This window comes from Fistularia commersonii, chromosome 2 (assembly GCF_037954325.1).
Source record: "Fistularia commersonii isolate RoL2024-O1a breed Wild chromosome 2, RoL_Fcom_v1.0, whole genome shotgun sequence".
Classification (NCBI taxonomy): Eukaryota; Metazoa; Chordata; class Actinopteri; order Syngnathiformes; family Fistulariidae; genus Fistularia; species Fistularia commersonii.
In genome coordinates, this window is record NC_141285.1 from 156520 (window position 1) to 174302 (window position 17783).

A 17783-nucleotide genomic window follows, 5' to 3' on the forward strand; every position below is an offset into this window, starting at 1 on the left:
TGCATTTCACTACCGAGCTCACGAAGCCCTGCATGAATCAGCGTCAAAATGACGAGCAATCATCCCGACAGAAAACCAAGAAAACACCAGGAGCACTCGCTTCTTTGCGCTTCTTCTCCTTGTTGACGGAAATTCCTGTTGGTCGTAAAACAAGGCGGCCTGTTTGAATAACTCAGTACGATCATTTCCCAGAAGAAAAGCCTCGGAGGCAGATGCGAGCGCCGTTTTGCGTCAGAAGCTTTTTGCAAAAACACTGAAATACGAGTGAAGCTAGGGGTCTTTCTCCTCGCTGCTTGTTTGCTCTGTTTGTCGCACGGTGACTGTTGCTGTGTGGAAAATAAATCTATGGCCAAGAAACACTCGTGTGGCCAGTTTTACTAATAGAGCCCCATTTCAAACTTTATTTTGGGCGCGACGGAGACGCACTGAAGAAACAACGATACTTTGCTAAAATGTACACAGAGTGACTCCGATGCAACCGTGCAGCAAACGTTGCTGTTGGCAACTTTTCATTTGTGTCGACCACATGAAGAGTGTCTTGGAGGAAGGCAGGATGCGTCCAGCTGTCAAGAAGGTGGCCTCCATGCAGCCTCCTTCCAATACTAGCCACCCTGCTCAAAACTCAGCGCAATCGTAGTCGACGGCAGATCTACTAAAGTGAAACACAACTCCAGCCATCCTGACAGACCCACAGGAAGCCCTTTCAGTCGTTTCCACTTTCACCCCACAGCAAGAAGGTTCCTGGTTCGATTCCGACCAGAGCGCCTTTTTGTTTGGAGTCTCCATGTTCTTCAGGTGGGGTTCCTACCGGTTCTCCGGTGTCTGGAAAAGCGAGTGAGCGGTGTCTGACACCTGGGAAAAGCTCCGTCCTCCCGTGACCCTGAGCGCAGGATGAGCAGCAGAGATCATGAATGAACGTCTTAAGCGTCGCCCAGATGGAGGATGGCGCTCCCGGGCTGAAAACTTAAAGCCGCATCCGGACTATCCGGGCCAGCCTCCAAGAATCGTGTCCTACTAGTTAACCGAAAACATTTCTATTGACTAAACGTCAGTGTTATGTTTGAGTCATGTTTCGCTCCACCAGGTGAATCCAAGGCTTTTTTTTTTTTAAATGAAGTTCTTGAGCCGCCGAGTCAACTTTCCTTTGTTTACTGAGAGGCAAATCCAAACAGAAGTCATCCCTCGGCGCTTTCCGTGCAGAGCAGCTCCACAATTACCTACATGAGTGGGGCCCCGGTGACAACAGCGAGGGGAAGATGGAAAAACAACAACAACATGCACTCCCGCTTGTTCGTAAACGTGTCATGATTTTTTCCCCCATTAAAGCTGCAGAAACAGCCAGAGTAGCCAAACGGTGAGCTCAGTCTGAGAAGCGCAGCTCCGGAGTTGGTCACCTCGTCGGCCCGATTATTGTGGTAAGACAGCGGGGAAACAACCGATGACAGCAAAGTTCATTTCATTACATTAGAGTCATTTAGCAGGCGCTTTATCCAAAGCGACTCACAAATAGTGCAATTGAATAACCGAAGATCCAAAGTGGCAGCAGTCGTTATTCAGAAGTCACCACTCTCCCAAACAGCCATCTCAAACCATATACATACATACATTCATTTCTTCCTTTTTCCTCCATTGGGTGGGAGGGCTGAGTGCGATCAGTGGGGCGGTGTTTGGTGAAGAGGTACGTTTTCAGCTCACGGCAGAAGATGGGCAGCGACGCTGTTCTGACCCATTCTGGGATTGCAAGCCAAATGTGGATGGCGTTCAACTCAATAAGAATTCTGAGGAAGTAAAAGGTCTAAACTTACAGAACATAGAACTTTCATCACCTTGCGGTTTGAAAGTGTTTTCTACTGGATTGCATCATTCCCCCATGAAGCCATACTCATGCAGAGCTGCCACCCAGTGGGAGACACTGAGGCTGCAGTGCTTTGCCCTTTGGAATCAAACGGTACATATATGTGACGTCTGTAGTATGAAGAGTATCATTATAAAATCACCAACTTAAACATTTTGTCGGACAATACATTTTTTTTAAGACGACAGGGAAGCCCGGGTTAATTAGCGGGATGAGCGCTAACCGCCTGCGAATGCTTTACGAGCCGCCGCCGCCACCGCCGCCCTGCAAGATCTTCTGATGTTCGGAGCAGGATCGTGTCTTCCTGTTAAATCTCAGCAGCGATAATTATAGTCTGGAGGAGGGCAGTGATCCCATGTGGAGAACAGTTACAACATGGAGGTGTGAGCTTTACTGCTGCATTGTTGTCTGGAGTGTAAAATTACAAGGAAACACTCCCAGAACAGATGTACACTTTCACTCATGTTGCAATGAGTCTTGAGTTCAGGAGACCACTGGAGTCCCCCAGTGACGAACGAAGCAGAAACGCCGCCAGCAGTCCTCAGCTGACAACTGAGAGTAGAGGACTGATAGACTTCTGTTTCTCTGCAATGCATCCGAGTCACTTGGTTGTTCTTTTAGCTTTCTCGCTTGACCGGAAGAAAGATTGTTTGTCGTATTTCTTGCCATCTTAAAGACCTCTACGTCCCAGAAGGGAGAAGGTTGTTCTCGCTGCCGGGGCCGCCAGAACAAAATGACCTAGTTCTGTTCTGGCGGCTCCGGTCCAGGACCTCCCTCGGCTTGTTCTCGACTCCTCATCGGGGCAGTTAGTTTTCTCGCAGGGTGTCGGAGAACTACAGTGTGACCGGTTGGAAATGTGAAGTGCAGGCAGTCGATGTGGAGAAGCAGAGGTTCAGTCAAATGTTGTTCCCGCTGGCCGCCTGCGGCTCAGTTGCTATCCTCTATTTGGATGGCAGGTTGTATTCCCGGTACCTCCTGTCTGGAAGCAAAGGTGAACCCTTTCTGGTTGGAGCTTCTGCATGGCAGGTCCGCTTCCATCGCTGCATCTCTGTGCATGTGAATGGTTGAATGCAGTCTAGAGACCAGCTCATTCCCTGACGGCTGCGCAGCGACGGAAAAGATGCACTGAAGGGCATGTGAAGACTCATAGATGCCCATTAATTCTCAGCAAGAGAGGAGGGCGTCTGTCCCAAAAAATGGCGACACCTTTGACGCAAATCTCCATTGCCAAGTGGCGTACTTCCTGTCAGATTCCTCCGCTGCTGAGCGCTCACGCCGTGTGGGCGGGGCAGAGGAAGACTCCCCCAAGGGAATTCTGCTACTGAGCTTCTCACCGAGTATGTCCAGGCCTCCAGGGCAAATATGCCGTTTGCATACATCAAACCTCCCTGTGTTGCTGAAAATCCAAGAACCTCGTGGTAAGATGTGATACGGGGCAAGTCTAACAAGACAATACCAGGCTTAGTCATACATAAAGAAGTAGTTCCAGTAGTATTTATACTGCACAGGCATATCTCAGAACGACAATAATGTTTAAGAAATGCCCCCCCATTACGGCGCACACTTTTCTTGACAGGACCTGTTTGCTCGGCTGCCTGTAAATTTCTCAGCAATGACGCAAGCTGACCGGCGGGTCGATAACTGCGCTCGTATCGGCGTCCTCGGGCTGAACTTGGGCGGGTAACTTCTATGTCGTTCTTCTGAAAATCGTATTCACGGGCAGCGCCGCCGGAAACAACGCTTCTGTTATTTTTACGACCGCATGCTTCTCTGGAAGCCTCGCCCACGGGTTCGTGTCAGCGCACAGGAATTAGACCACACCAATGAGAAACGCAGTGTCTGCTTTCCTGGCCATCTCCTACTATCCTTCCATCTCTGTCAATACGGGAGTTTCACAAATTCAAAATTCTTACGAGGTTCTTTTATAACCTTCCTGCCCACGGGTCCGTGGAGGAGCTCTGTAAACATGCATTGTTTGATGAGAGGTCAAAGGTCGCAGGTCGAGTTACCTGTTTGACATCGGAGTACAAACAAGGCCGGCCCTCAGGACGGCTCGGGCCAGAGATACTGTAACAGCTTCCTTTTACGGTGCGACAGGTGCTTGGAACTCGTCTGCTTCGTCTAAAGCATCTCCGCTAGCATGTTATTTCCCCGATACTGTCGGCCATATTTGGATCTGCGTTTGCGCAATAAGACAAACACTGCATCGGGGTGAGGAGCCGACAAATAGCTGCTTGGTGTCGAATGCTACAAAAAAAAAACCAAACTGGATTTAGTGTGCCGTGCTAAGTGTCCACAGAAACTCGCTTTCATTAACTCCCATTCCATCTCACGCTGGGTTCACGCCTGACGAAGACTTGTGACAGTGAAAGTTGGAAATATCTTACGGTCTACGAGCAGCTGCAGCTTAGTCCTTTCCTCGTCCTGGGTTTACAACAATATCAAATGTGTTCCATATTATCACCGGTCTTTATGGCGATGTGACACAATCAACAACCAATGGAGGAGAACAAAAGCGTAAAAGGGAATCTGGTAGACAAACAATCACCAGAGCCATATTGCCGGCAGAGACGGTATTTGTTTGCCGTCTGGACCGACGGGAACGGAAAAGCACGTACGGAGCGTCGAGACAGGGGAGCAGATGGCGGCGCCGCCGGCAGAACCGCCCGCCTCGGACCATGTCAACTCTCCAACGCGGAACAGAGAAGGAAAAGCGACGGACTGCAATAGCAGAGGATCTGCACATACCGAATGAATATATTGCATAGAGGGAAAAAAATGCTGAAAGAATCAAGATGTAGTTTTCCAAGAGTCTTTTCCAATTCTTTCAAAGTCTTCCGATGTGAGATCCAGACCTTTGTAAAATTAAAAACTGGCCTTAGATGTGAGCTGGTGTGAGATGATAGTTTTCCATGAGTCTTTTCAAGGTTAAATAAAGGTTGAATGACTTGATATAAACCATATATATAAATGTAATTTAATCAAGACTGAAATCAAAATAAGCATCATTCATTTTTTCATACAGGCCTCACCAGAGCACCAAGCCTGAGCCGGGGGGGCAGGTAGAGGAAGAAAATCATATATAATGTCACCATGCCCTTCAAATGAACACACGCACACACACACAAACACACACACACACACACACACACACACACACACACACACACACACACACACACACACACACACACACACACACACACACACACACACACACACACACACACACACACACAGTCACTGTCATCCTGAATTGGTTCCCCTACACTTTTTTGAAAAGTGTCTCCTTGTTTTGTTCTGGGTGATTTGAGTTTGGGTCGCAGAATCCTAAAAAGCACCTGCTCCTGTAGTTCCATTTGTCCCGTCCTTTCCGCTCTGAGTCTGTATTCCAGGGGATGCAAATTCCGGCTGGTATCTGCACGTCCAACTGTGCACTCTGATGCCATCGCTGCTCCAAGCGATCAAAAAAGATACGTATCGCATCGTGTACGGTCTTCACAATCTGTATCTTCACAGCCCTCACTGGTTGACTTGGTTCTTCACCGGTTCAGCGGGTACTGAGTAACTGCAACTGAGCCCCGCCATGTCTGGAGGTTAGGGTTAGGAGGACCAGCCTCCGCAAGGTCCTCGCCGTCAGGACCGACGGGGTTCAGCCGCTAACGTTGTCAAGGATCCTCCACTTAAATTTCTTCAAACAAGAAAACGCATCGTCGACCTGGTGCATCTCAAGGCTTTCTTCTTGGGCTCAGATGGTGGACCAGGCAATCAGAAGGTTGGACTCCCGGCTCCTCCCTTCTGCATGCCGGGCGTCCTCGGCCAAGTTGCTCCCGATGTCCTGGTCAGCACTCTGGCCTGGTTAGCACTCTGGCCTGGTTAGCACTCTGGCCTGGTTAGCACTCTGGCCTGGTTAGCACTCTGGCCTGGTTAGCACTCTACCGCCACGGCATGCGAGGGAACGGGTGAATGCTACCTGGTGCTAACGCTACGAAAGTGGTGTGAAAGTGATACACAGGTGGAGAACAATTACCATTTGCTGTGTTACCCAGACACAGCTTACATGATTATTGTTATTATTGCACATATATACAGATGGTTTTTATGTTTTTTTTTTAACAATTTATCACTTTATTGGTTCTTTTAAATCTGTATTTCGTGCATATGTTTATGTCTATATGGTGCAGTGGAACGCAGTGGAAATATTTATATATTTCATATATAAATGAAATATATGAATTATTATTAGGATTAATTCATTGTCCAATCACAGAGCCCTTTCCTTTTCGGTGCTAAATACTGCGCCAAAATGACCCTCTTATTGTTGTTGCTATTACTGTTTACGTTGTGTATCATTAGCATGGATTATTTCTCCACAGCGAGAACCTGCAGTTTGTCAGGTAAAGATCCGGCGGAGAGAAGAAGCCAGTAAGAAAAGAACCGGAGCGCAGACAATCAAAGTCTGTGGATTGAAAGGATAGAAGGAAATAAATAAACGCCGTTTCCCGGTGGTGGGAATATTCAGCAGGACAGACGCGGCTCCGCCTCAACGTTTCCAGGACTCTCGGTCGGTTAGTTGGTTGGTTGGTTGATGAGAGCTAACAGATGATCTCATCGCTGTCTGGGGCTGATTCATTCCACACCTGTTGGAGTACAATACACTGGTGCTGTCTGGACACACACACACACACACACACACACACACACACACACACATGGGTACTTGGCAGGCCATAGCAGTCAGATGACTGTCCCGACGGCGAGGACAGAATTCATCCCGTCTCCTCTAATAAGACGCCGTCTCAGCTTGACGGTCGCAGGTTTTCCCTCAAAGATGTCGAGTCCGTGTGAAGAGACAGGAAATTAAAGAAGCTGCATAGATTGCACGTTGCAGAATAACTACTCTGTGTTGCTTCTGCAGACGGACGGGTGGATGGATGTGCACTGGAGATCTTTGTCTCCACCCTTGGAGGTGGTGGTGGTGGTGGGAGGTCATTCTCCTTCATTCTAAGTCAGTATCCACAACCAAGAACTACAAATATGGATGAAGGGACATGAAAACCTACAGTATCAGAACAAGCTCCGCCCACCCACCAAGTCTATCATCGTGCGCACACACACACACACACACACACACACACACACACACACACACACACACACACACACGCAGACACACACACACACACACAAACACACACCCACGAGGGCGTCTTTGCAAGGAGGTGATAAGGCGTTTGGCTCCGACCTCCTATCTGTGCCGGCAGCCTGGACGCTGCCTGGCTTGTCATGAATATTAGGGGACTGAAAGATTCTGAGGGGGAAGTGGTTGCTTGTGTGTGTCTGTGTGTGTGTGTCTGTGTTTGTGTGTGTGTGTGTGGGGGGGGGGGGGTGTTGGTCGTGGGGCGAAAAGGCCCCGTATATGGACGCACAACAATTCGACCTGCCGCTCACACGTCGGATGGAAACATACGACCACTCCCTCTCTCGCGGCCGACGGACGGCCTGCTCGGGCCGGCGCCCAGGAAGAGGCCGGCCACCCGGCGCCCAGGAAGATGCCGGCCACCCGGCCCAGGAAGAGGCCGGCCACCCGGCCCAGGAAGAGGCCGGCCACCCGGCGGGGGAAGCTGGTTCTGTGGGTCACCCCCTCGTGACGCTCACTAAAGTTCACATTTCAGGACTTTAGTTCATTCCGGATTTGAAAAGCTCATACGGAAGATATTTGGATCGACGGGCCCGGCGGGGATCCAGGCACCGACGATCGGGGGCGGCGCCTCGGGTCGGCGGGGACGATCACGCAACACTGACCCCCCTCACCCCTCGCCACCTCTATCGCCCAGCTGATCTCAGTAATGTCTGCCAGACGTTCTCCAGACCTCCCGCCTCGGCCACATCTGGCTCGGCCCGCCATCGTGAACACGGATATCGTTCACGACGATGTTCACCACAACCGTTTGTTTCAGCGTTCACTCCTTCGGGCGCCGGCTGAAGAACCGGGCCGAAGGTCAGTTCTGGAGACCAGCTGGGCTGAAGAGCAACGTTCTGAACACCAGAAGCTGATGAATAACTGGCCATCTTCTTCTCCTCTTCTTCTCCTCTTCTTCTCCTCTTCTCCTCTCTCTGTACCAACCCTTCCAGAGATACTGAAAACTTTCCAGAGCACCGGACCAGGTCAAAAGGAACTGGGACACCCCCCCAACACACACACACACACACACACACACACACACACACACACACACACACACACACACACACACACACACACACACACACTACATTACAGAGTCATTTGGCAAACGCTTTTATCCAAAGCAACTTACAAGAAGTAACACACACACACACAAATGCACACACACACACACACACACACACACACACACACACATACACACATTACATTAAAGTCATTTGGCAAACGCCTTTATCCAAAGCAACTTACAAGAAGTAACACACACACACACACACACACACACACACAGTCACCCCACCTCTGTAAACATAACACACTCCCACATCACGCTGGTATTTTTACCCCCTTCCCCACCCCTTTCCACACACACCACACCCAACCTACGCACCTACTGACACACACACACACACACAGAGCTGCTGAGACATGCACACAGATGTGTGTGTGTGTGTGTGTGTGTGTGGGGGGGGGTTATGGAACACCATAACAAGTTTTAGAGCAGATCAATGTTCAGGGTGTGCAGGTCCCGTCATGAGGAGCATCGAAGCGACGCTATAAAGCAGATAAACTATCGTGTGCTACCAGCACATGCTCGTGGCCAGGGGACGTTCCCGGTTCCATCTCCGCACGGGACCTTCCTGAGCGCCGTCTCGCAGTAAATGTGCCGGGCCTGCGAGTGGGAGGGTGAAGGGTTGCGAGCTCGTACCCGTCCAGGGCTCCAGAACCCCCCACCCTGATCAGTCAAATAGTCCCTGTTTTCATGGCGCTCGTGCTAAAAACTGCCCGCCATTCGACCGTCTCATCGGTTTCTAGTCAGGCTTTTCCGACGGATCTTCAGGTGGTTTCCCGCTCGCTATCTGCTTTTCCAGCTCGCCTGCCGATCCGGAGGAGGCTCCTCCAGAGCGTTCCCTTTACTCCGCTGTTGTTTTGACTTTTTGTTTCTCGCTCCTTTTTTTTCTTCCTCTTGCATGAACTTCACGCTGATTATGAGGGGGAATTTGCCGGAGTTTCATCCAGTTGATCACAAACAGAGATTTTTCCGGGCGGCTCGAAACACTCGCAGACACTGACGACGTGGAAAATCGACACGCGTCCGAGCCTGCTATCTGATTTTTAAATGCGTGAATTTATATAACCTTTGTACACCGTGATGCGAAAATGACACGCAACCGTGTGTTTACGTCACTCTGCAATGCTGCGTAACACGATGCGGCTGCAGCGGAGCGGGTTTGTCCTCCAAACCGCCGAGGAAACAGAAATAAGCGACGAGTGTGAGACCTTATTTTCTTCCATTGGCAGAAATCTCATAATCACATGTGTGGGACAGTAACTGACGTCCACGCCAACCGTCGTAGATGTGTTTGTGTGCTGATATTCATGAAAGGGCAGCAGATATGGCCTTAACCCCCCCCCCCCCCACACACACACACACACACACACACGCAGACACCGACACACACACACACACGAATACACACAGACACACCACTGACAATCTGAAAGTAAACCAATCCAAGATATTGCTTTCTGCATAACAGTTGGTAATTATAATAGAAGACACACACGGTTCAGTTGAACTATAAATTCTCTCTGAATGAAGAACACAAGCGCCGCTGGATGAATGAGCCACTCCGGCTTGTGTTTCTTCCCGCTTGTTGCCAGGCACGTAAACGCATCGCGACGCACCGGCGGGTTGCCACAATGGCGTGCGTAGTCTGTTTGCATTGGACGGATGCTGAGACACACAACCCAACACCTTTCCTGGTCAACAGGCTGACGCCTGCTAAAGTAAACACACGCTCCCACACACACACACACACACACACACACACATACCGGTGCATCAACCACCTGTTAAACGGTGCGATGGAATGCGATGTACACAAATGTGTTTACACCTCATCTACAGTGTGAGTCAGTGTGTGTTCTGATCCCAGCTGTCCAATCAGAGCACAGAGTCTTGCCTGAGCGAGACGGTCAGAAGACACCGATCAGATGTGATCCCGGGAGCCGTCTTCACTTTTTCATATCACCATCCAAACGTCGGCGTCTCACCGACAGACGCCTTATTAAGCAAAAAGTTTGGATATAAAGTAGGAAATAGTGCCATTTTTAACACCTCACAATCCAGCAAAAGACATCGATGTTGATGGTTACGATGTTGATGACGACAATGAGGTCACACCAATATTCGGATGCAAACACTGTATTTTTCTGTCCCACTTCCTTTGAAAATCAGCCAAAATGCTAGAAAATGCACATGTGGTTCATTCATTCTCCGGGCTGCTTCACCTCCAAACAACTTGTGCCAAAAACCCTTCCGTTCTCTGGCGTCATTCAGTTCCACGGCCATTGTCTTGGCCGTTCCGACCAAAACAATACAAAAGGGGTCCTTAAACGCATCCCGGTCGAACTGTGAGACGCCGGTCGCTGGTACGCGACCCTCTCAGCCGGCACGGATTCCTGCCGCCTTTAAAAACCTTCTTCTACATTTGGGGTGGCCCCGCTATCGTCAGCTATCGTCAGCTATCGTCAGCCAGCGTACAGGAGCCTGATTCTTCTAAAGCGGTCAAGCCTGCACAGGAAGTCGCGTGGATGCGTCAGCAATGTGGGAAAACCTCAAGCCGGGGAATCAGGAATGAAGCATTTGACAAATGAAGTCATGAGATGATAAGATTTAAAACATTTCAGGCGCACTGAAGCGCCACGTCTCAAGCCAAATCTCCGGCTGGTGAACGCGACCTCTGCTCTCGTCTTCTTCTCCCTCACGTCCCTTCTTACTGCAGCCCTGTGTTGCAGCCAGTGGAAAAAAAGGCTCTTTCAAAAGCTGCCATCAAGTGTTGTTTAGCCAGAAACCAAATTAAATCTGTGGGCGGGAGGGCGGTTCATTTTGGTTTAAACCATTTTATTAGTTTCCTTTTGGTCAGACAATAGAACAAGGATGTGTGTCGCCGCAAGAAAAGGGACAAGCGTGTGCACGTGAGGACGGACGGCCGGCCACGTCGGCATTCATTGTGAGCTCAGGCGGGGCCGCGGGGAACCCGACCCGACCCGATCCGAGAGGACGGAACATCGGGATGCAAAGACGGGGAGGCGGCTCGGAGCCGGCGCAGCTGTCGGAGGAGCCGCGTCCACTCGGCTCAGTCCTCACCTCGCAGCTCGGAAAAACCAACAGGTCTGCAGCTTCCTGTGGCCACGGGACTGTCCAACTCCACTTTTTCCATTGCTGGAACACTGTGTGTGTGTGTGTGTGTGTGTGTGTGTGTGTGTGTGTGTGTGTGTGTGTGTGTGAGAGAGAGAGATTTGGGGTGAGTGAGACCACGTTGGCAACTTTTCCTGTTTTTGTGGAAAGAAAAGGGCCAAACGGACAATTCTAATTTACACTTGTTCTCTCTCTCACTCACTCACTCACCCTCACCCACACACACACACACACACACACACACACACACACACACACACACACACACACACTTTTCACCACAAAGGGTTATTTGCAGCAAGCTCATGTTAAAATCCGAGTACTTTTAGTGTCATGTACCACATAATCCATAAGGATTGGAGTCTTGGCCACAAGCACCCAACACACACACACACACACGGAACAGATACTGATATACTAAGATCTGCAGGTACCACAGTTTGGAGCCTTCCATCACTAATAAGTAAACACAGAGGCAATAATGTCCAATATCTAACGCATACAAAGTGTTCAGGAAAATGCTAAGCTACGTATTGGATATCTAGCATACAAATGAATCCACCGGCGTGGATTCATGAGACCACATGTCGGGCGGGAGAGTATAGCCTGTCAGTAACAGAACAGTAATCCTGACTTTTAAGCGTTAGAAAATAGAATTCCTAAAATAATGATTGCAAGAGTACGTAACCCTTCTGTCACTGATGAAACATTTGTTGTTTTCCTGACAAACTGCTGGCTGGATTTCAAAGGATCGAGGAGCGCAGCTCACCTGGAGCCGGACGCCAATGAAATTAACTTAACATTCATTTATTCGGCCAGTCCCGTAGATGGGGACGCCAGGGGCTCGAGGCTTCACACGCGAACCGGAGAACCCGTGGGGAACCCATGCAGACGAGGGAAGAACACGGTGGCTCCACACAGAAAGGCCCCTGAGGGAAAGGAGGACCTTCTTGGTGTGCGCCAGGAGCGCTAACCATGGCGCCGCAAAAGGCTTGCACCCTTGGAGGCCAGCGGACGTCCAGACAAGTATCTCTTCACCAGCCGGATCCATGAGACGGTGCGATGCTACTGATTTATGGGTTAGGAGCTCCAACTTCAGGTTCACTCCTGCGCTGAAGGTTCATCGGAAGCTTCGGCGTGTGTTCCATAACCCTTGGCAAACATCTGGGCCTCCGGTTGGTTTGCGCTTCATTGTATTCAGACCAAGGGTTTGGGTGCAGAAGTTGTCGAGCTAACAGCGTATTGGAGCATGGAAGGTAAACTGTTTACGCTGTCAAGCGGGCTGTCTTTGGAAATGAGCCCAACGAAGTGGTCGACTAAAATCTCCATTCCAGCGGGTCCGACCGCGTCCCATTTGCGGCTCTACGTCACAGAAATAAGTCCAAATTGAGTCCAAATGTCATCGGACACAGATGGACACAGATTTCCGTGGTTTACTCCAAATGTCACCAAAGGAGGAATTCTTGGGGTTTCGGCTTCGGGAGGGTCTTTGACCCGCGCAAATATCAGGATTTGCTAAATGAGCGAGAAAAAAAAATCCCGGTAGCCGCTCGGCGGAGGGCGTGGGGATTTTGATACACGAGTTCTTTGTTGAGAAAGCGGTCGGCAAGACGGTCTCTGCGTCTGACACTTGCATGCGCACACGCAACGTCGGGGTTTCCATGACGACCGAACAAATCAAATATGCTGACGACTGCGTTGTCGTCCCACACGAGGTCGCCGGTAAAACAGGAAGAGCTCGCGATCTCTGGAGACGAGTCGACTCACCTCCCCTCCGCCACTAATGATCGGGTCCCGATCCCGGAATAACTCCCCGATCTCCTCCTCCGACTCCCTGCCCTGAAGCCCACACACACTCTGGGTATTTCTCGCTGGTCCGTGAAGTGGTTTACCTGCCCTGGGATCCTCGTGCACTCGCGCACACATTCCTTGAGACAGGCCGTCTTTAATACCTAAAAGTGGGCCAAAGACCCCGACTCTGCTGGATATCCTTCACTTTTTGGACCCCTGGCCTGCGTTCCAACCACAAGAACTCTTGATGGGGCTTCTAAAGGCAACGGCTAAATCGAAAATGTCCACAAACCAGGTCTGGGGAGGCACGGCGGCGCAGCGCTTAGCACTTCCGCTTTCTGAGCGGAGTCTCCATGCTCTCCCCATGTCTGCGCAGGGTTCCTAATCCAAACACGCAGGAGGTTCACCGGTGACCCGTTTGCCCAGCGAATGAAAGGGTGAATTGTTGGACGACTTGTCGCGCGTCCAAATGACGTGTGAATGCTCGAGTGTCTCCTTCAGACAAGCGAATGAGGGTTCATCTCTATGTGATGTGCTGATGAGAGGGTGAATGCATGTATGTTTATGTGTGACGTGTGAATGACAGAGCGAACGCTTGTCCAGATCTTCTACTGGATGCTGGACTTGAACATCTTCACTTGAAGATGTTTCACCCGTCATCCGAGAGGCTTCTTCGCCTCTCGTCGAGTGAAGAAATTCCAGTCCGGTTGTCAACGCGAGAAGATTTCGACAAGAATTCTCCGTGACCTGGATGACTGAGAACCTCCACCGACAGGGTGAGCGGTCGTTTGGATCTACACCACCTGTGGAGGACACGGTATCTCTATGTGTGACCCTGAATGCTGGACAAGAGGTACGTGAAGGAACGAAGGAACACAAAACACTTGCGTCAGAATGACCTCCCAGCCATGATGAAAAGGCTCGCTGGCACAGAGAGGCGAAGGGGTTTCAACGGGATTACGGGACATTCAAGACACTGCCGTTTCTCACTTTCTCTTTAGAATACGAGCGATGAATCGAACCTGGTGGTTTTCCCTGAAGCAGACTTCCAGGTGAGCCGCCGCTCGCTCACACACACACTTTCTGCAAACCGCGGTTTAGAAGGCGCCCGTCGCCTCGCTGCCCGCGTCCGGTCCAGTCTGTGATGGAGGCACCTCAGCTTCTACCAGCTCTGGGTTTCACTTCCTTGAACCCATTAAAATGGTTTCAATAGTAAAGAGGAAAACACACACACACACACACACGCACACGCACGCACGCACACATCCGTCTTGCTCTCTAAAACATGCAAAAAATATGGAGGCTCTCGAAAACCGCAAATATTGAAATGGCTTTGCAAGATCTTGCCGCTGTTGCGGCAGCTGCAGCATAAACGTCCCGTCTGCTCTGGAGAGGAGCTGCATTCACGACCCGAGACCCTCAGAGGAGCCGCCGTCCAACCCGGGACGGGTGTCGAGGACGAGGTCGAGTCAACGCCGCCGCGTCTCCACGTCTTCGGGTCCCACTCATGACACTTCCATTCTTCCCATGTGTATTCATTCACTCATCCCAGGTCTCAGGGTCACGGCGCCGCGGAGCCTCGCTCAGCCGTCACCGGGCCGGAGGTTCGACCCGGACCGGCCGGCGGGCCGTCACGGGCCTCGTGCAGACACACGACCGTTCGCCCTCTCATTCACACAGGAGACCAAGGACTCACTCATTCACACCTCATGGAGACGCATGCATGCATTCACTGTGTTCAGTTACACAAAATAAAGACACACACACAACCATTCACCCTCTCATTCACAAACACGCACTAAATATTAACAACAGTACTTGTTGAGTCACCTTTCAGATGACTAACGGGGAACTTTAGATCTCTCCATGTTTCAGCCGTGTGTGTGTGTGTGTGTGTGTGTGTGTGTGTGTCACAGTGGATCAGAGTTGAGCCTTATGAGAAAGCATACATGAGCAGTTCGCTGCCCGGCGCCATCGGAATGCGCAGAAGCGCTGTGGTTCCTGACGCACTTGCAGGAAACTCCCAAAAACACGCGCACACACGCGCTCTCACACACACACACACACACACACACACACGCGCTCTCACACACACGCGCTCTCACACACACGCGCTCTCACACACACACACACACACACACACACACACACACACACACACACACACACACACACACCGGACTTCACTTCTCCATCCAGAGTCTGAATGAAAAAGGGCCGATCCAGTTAATAAACTCCGCCGCGGCGGGACATCCGGCCGGCACCGGGTCACGCACCGAGTGTCACGCACACACGCACAAGTCAAGACAATGACAAAAAAAAGAACAACAAAAGTACAAAAAAAGTTTGACACGAACACACTTTCAGCCCTAATTATGTGTGTGTGTGTGTGTTGTCCTTAAACGGAAACCTCCACGTGGTTTCGAGAAGGAACCGCGCCTTGACTTCTAGTCTGGGGCTGAAAACGAGGAATAAAGAAAGTGTGTGTGTGTGTGTGTGTGTGTCCTCCGGGAGCCGGTTACCTGCGAGCAGCGCTGCGGGCAGCAGGAAGCAGTACAGGAGCCACACGATCACCTGGAGATCCATGATCGATTAATCCTCCGATCGATCCGTGATCTACGGGCGAGCCTTCAGCTCCATGTCAGCGGGCCCGCGGAGCTCCGTGTCCGGGCGACCCTCCCCACGGAGGAGCCGCTAGTGTTCCTTCCACGGGGCCCCGCTGAAGTCACACTGCTGCGGATGGAAAAAGTGATTCACGGCCGCGCCGAGGGGGGGTTCGCGGAGGAAGCGCTGCCCGCCGCTCCGGGACTCGGTGCCGAACGGGAGCGACGCCGCCTCGGGACGCGATCGGCTCTTTCCGCCGCCGCCGCCGCCGCGGACGTCTGAGGTCTGAAGGCTCCGTCGCCCCACCTGTTGCTCGGCGGCAGCGGCGGGTCGGGCGGCCTCCAGCGGGCGGGAACGGAACCTCACACACACACACACACACACACACACACACACACTTCACAATCAGCCAAGGAGGTCATTTGGGCACCTCTGTTTTCTGAGATTCCGTCTAAAGCTGTTTTTTATTTTCATGACAACTATTCGAGGGAACGTCTATCACTCCAAGTGTTTCTGGTCACATGCACGGTGTGCAGACGTGATTCCCTGCACAATTAAACTCTTGCTTCGCTGTCCGCGGTGCATTTGGATACGTACTGGCAATAAATAGGTCGTGTGAGCATCATCATAAAAGTGCCGGCAGTGCAGGTAAAACCTTGAGAGCAGAGTGTGTCTACATGGCCATGTGTGTGTGTGTGTGTGTGTGCAGCGCTGCGTTTAAAAGTGCAGAACAAGAAGAAGCAGCGTCAGCTGACGGCCGTCGAGTAGAACGAGTCCTTCGGCCGCGTCGTTCTACGTCTCTCAGTCCCGTGTCTCCGGCCGGAGGGCAGGATGTGGACGGTGCATGTCGAGGGTGGTCGTGGTCCTCGGCGGCGGAGGCGGCTCTCCGCGGAGGACTCTGGGGTCAGGAAGTAATCAAGTAATGAATTCATCTAGCTGGCGGGGGGGGGGGCTGGTGCTATTTTACAACTTTTTTTAGTCACGTTTTAGGTTGATTCATGACAATGTTCATTCACCATCTCCCGCTTATCGTACAGGGAGGGTCTGGGCGAGGCCGGGGCCGTCCCAGGTGGGCGAGACACGGGGTTCATCCTGGTGCACAAACCCTCGTTCACGCCGCTGGGGAACTTTTCGAATGTATCCCAGTTTGGAACGGCGGGAGGAAAGCGGAGAAGCCGGAGGGAACCCACCAGACACGGGGAGAGCACGCTAACTGCACACAGAAAGGCCCGTGTGGGGATGCAAGCGAGGCTCCGCAGGAGGCAGGGCTGCTGACCGCTGCTGGCCACTGCGCCGCCACATTACATGTTCTGTGTTATTTACAGGAGTCTGAAAGCCAGAACAAAGAGCCTTGCAAACAGGTTTTTCCCCACAGGCCGTCAGACTCCTAAAGACCCCCAACGCCAACTGACTGCTCGCGGTGCACGAGGGCCTCTTTACTCCCCCTCCATTTATTCATCCACTCTTTCTCTCCCTCGACCAACAAACAACCATTCACTCACCCATTCAATTTTCCCCAATTATTTTCCGACGAACCTTTTGGATGTTTTTGGACTGCGGGAGGAAAGCGAACGTGCACACTGCACACTGAAAGGCTCCCTGTTAGTATTTTCTTCTTAGGTAGTATTTATGACTTACTGAAATATCACTGTGGAGTAATTTGCTTACTGCCTGTGCCGTTCAAAGTACGTCCTGCCAGTCGTCTCCCGTTGTCTCGCATTGTCCTGAGTTATCGTCTTCATCGCTCTCCGCCGAAGTCGGGGAATGAACAAAGAAAGAATGTCATTGCGTTTTTCCGAACCGCCACATCCTTGCAACATACATGAGGATAAAAATCCATCCGTCTTGTGCCGTCGATCCCGCCGTCGGGGTCGCGAGGGACCTCGGAGTCCATCCCGGCTGTGGCGGGCTCACCCTGGACTGGCCTCCGGTGGCAGGCTCACATTCAAGGACGGACGACATTCACTCACTCACTTATTCAAGGCAAGTTTTCCCAATTTTCTTCCGATGAACCTGCCGCATGTGTTTGGACCGTGGGAGGAAAGCGGGGAACCCGGAGGAAAGACAAAAAAAAAAATCTTGAACCTCTTTTAGTTCTTTATTTGCCTTTTTTCCCCGACATTCTGTCAAGTTTTAGGTTC

At 51.3% G+C, this 17783-nt stretch overlaps 1 protein-coding gene across 1 annotated transcript in view; it reads right to left on the reverse strand.

The window, feature by feature from the left end:
* The window catches only part of piezo1 (piezo type mechanosensitive ion channel component 1 (Er blood group)), a 70952-nt gene extending 55048 nt beyond the window's left edge, over window positions 1–15904 (reverse strand). The window contains exon 1 of the mRNA XM_086163277.1: window positions 15561–15904. Coding sequence (XP_086019403.1) covers window positions 15561–15624 — 64 coding nt within the window. The 5' untranslated portion in view covers window positions 15625–15904. The remainder of the gene's footprint in view (window positions 1–15560) is intronic.
* Between the last annotated feature and the right edge of the window lie 1879 nt (window positions 15905–17783).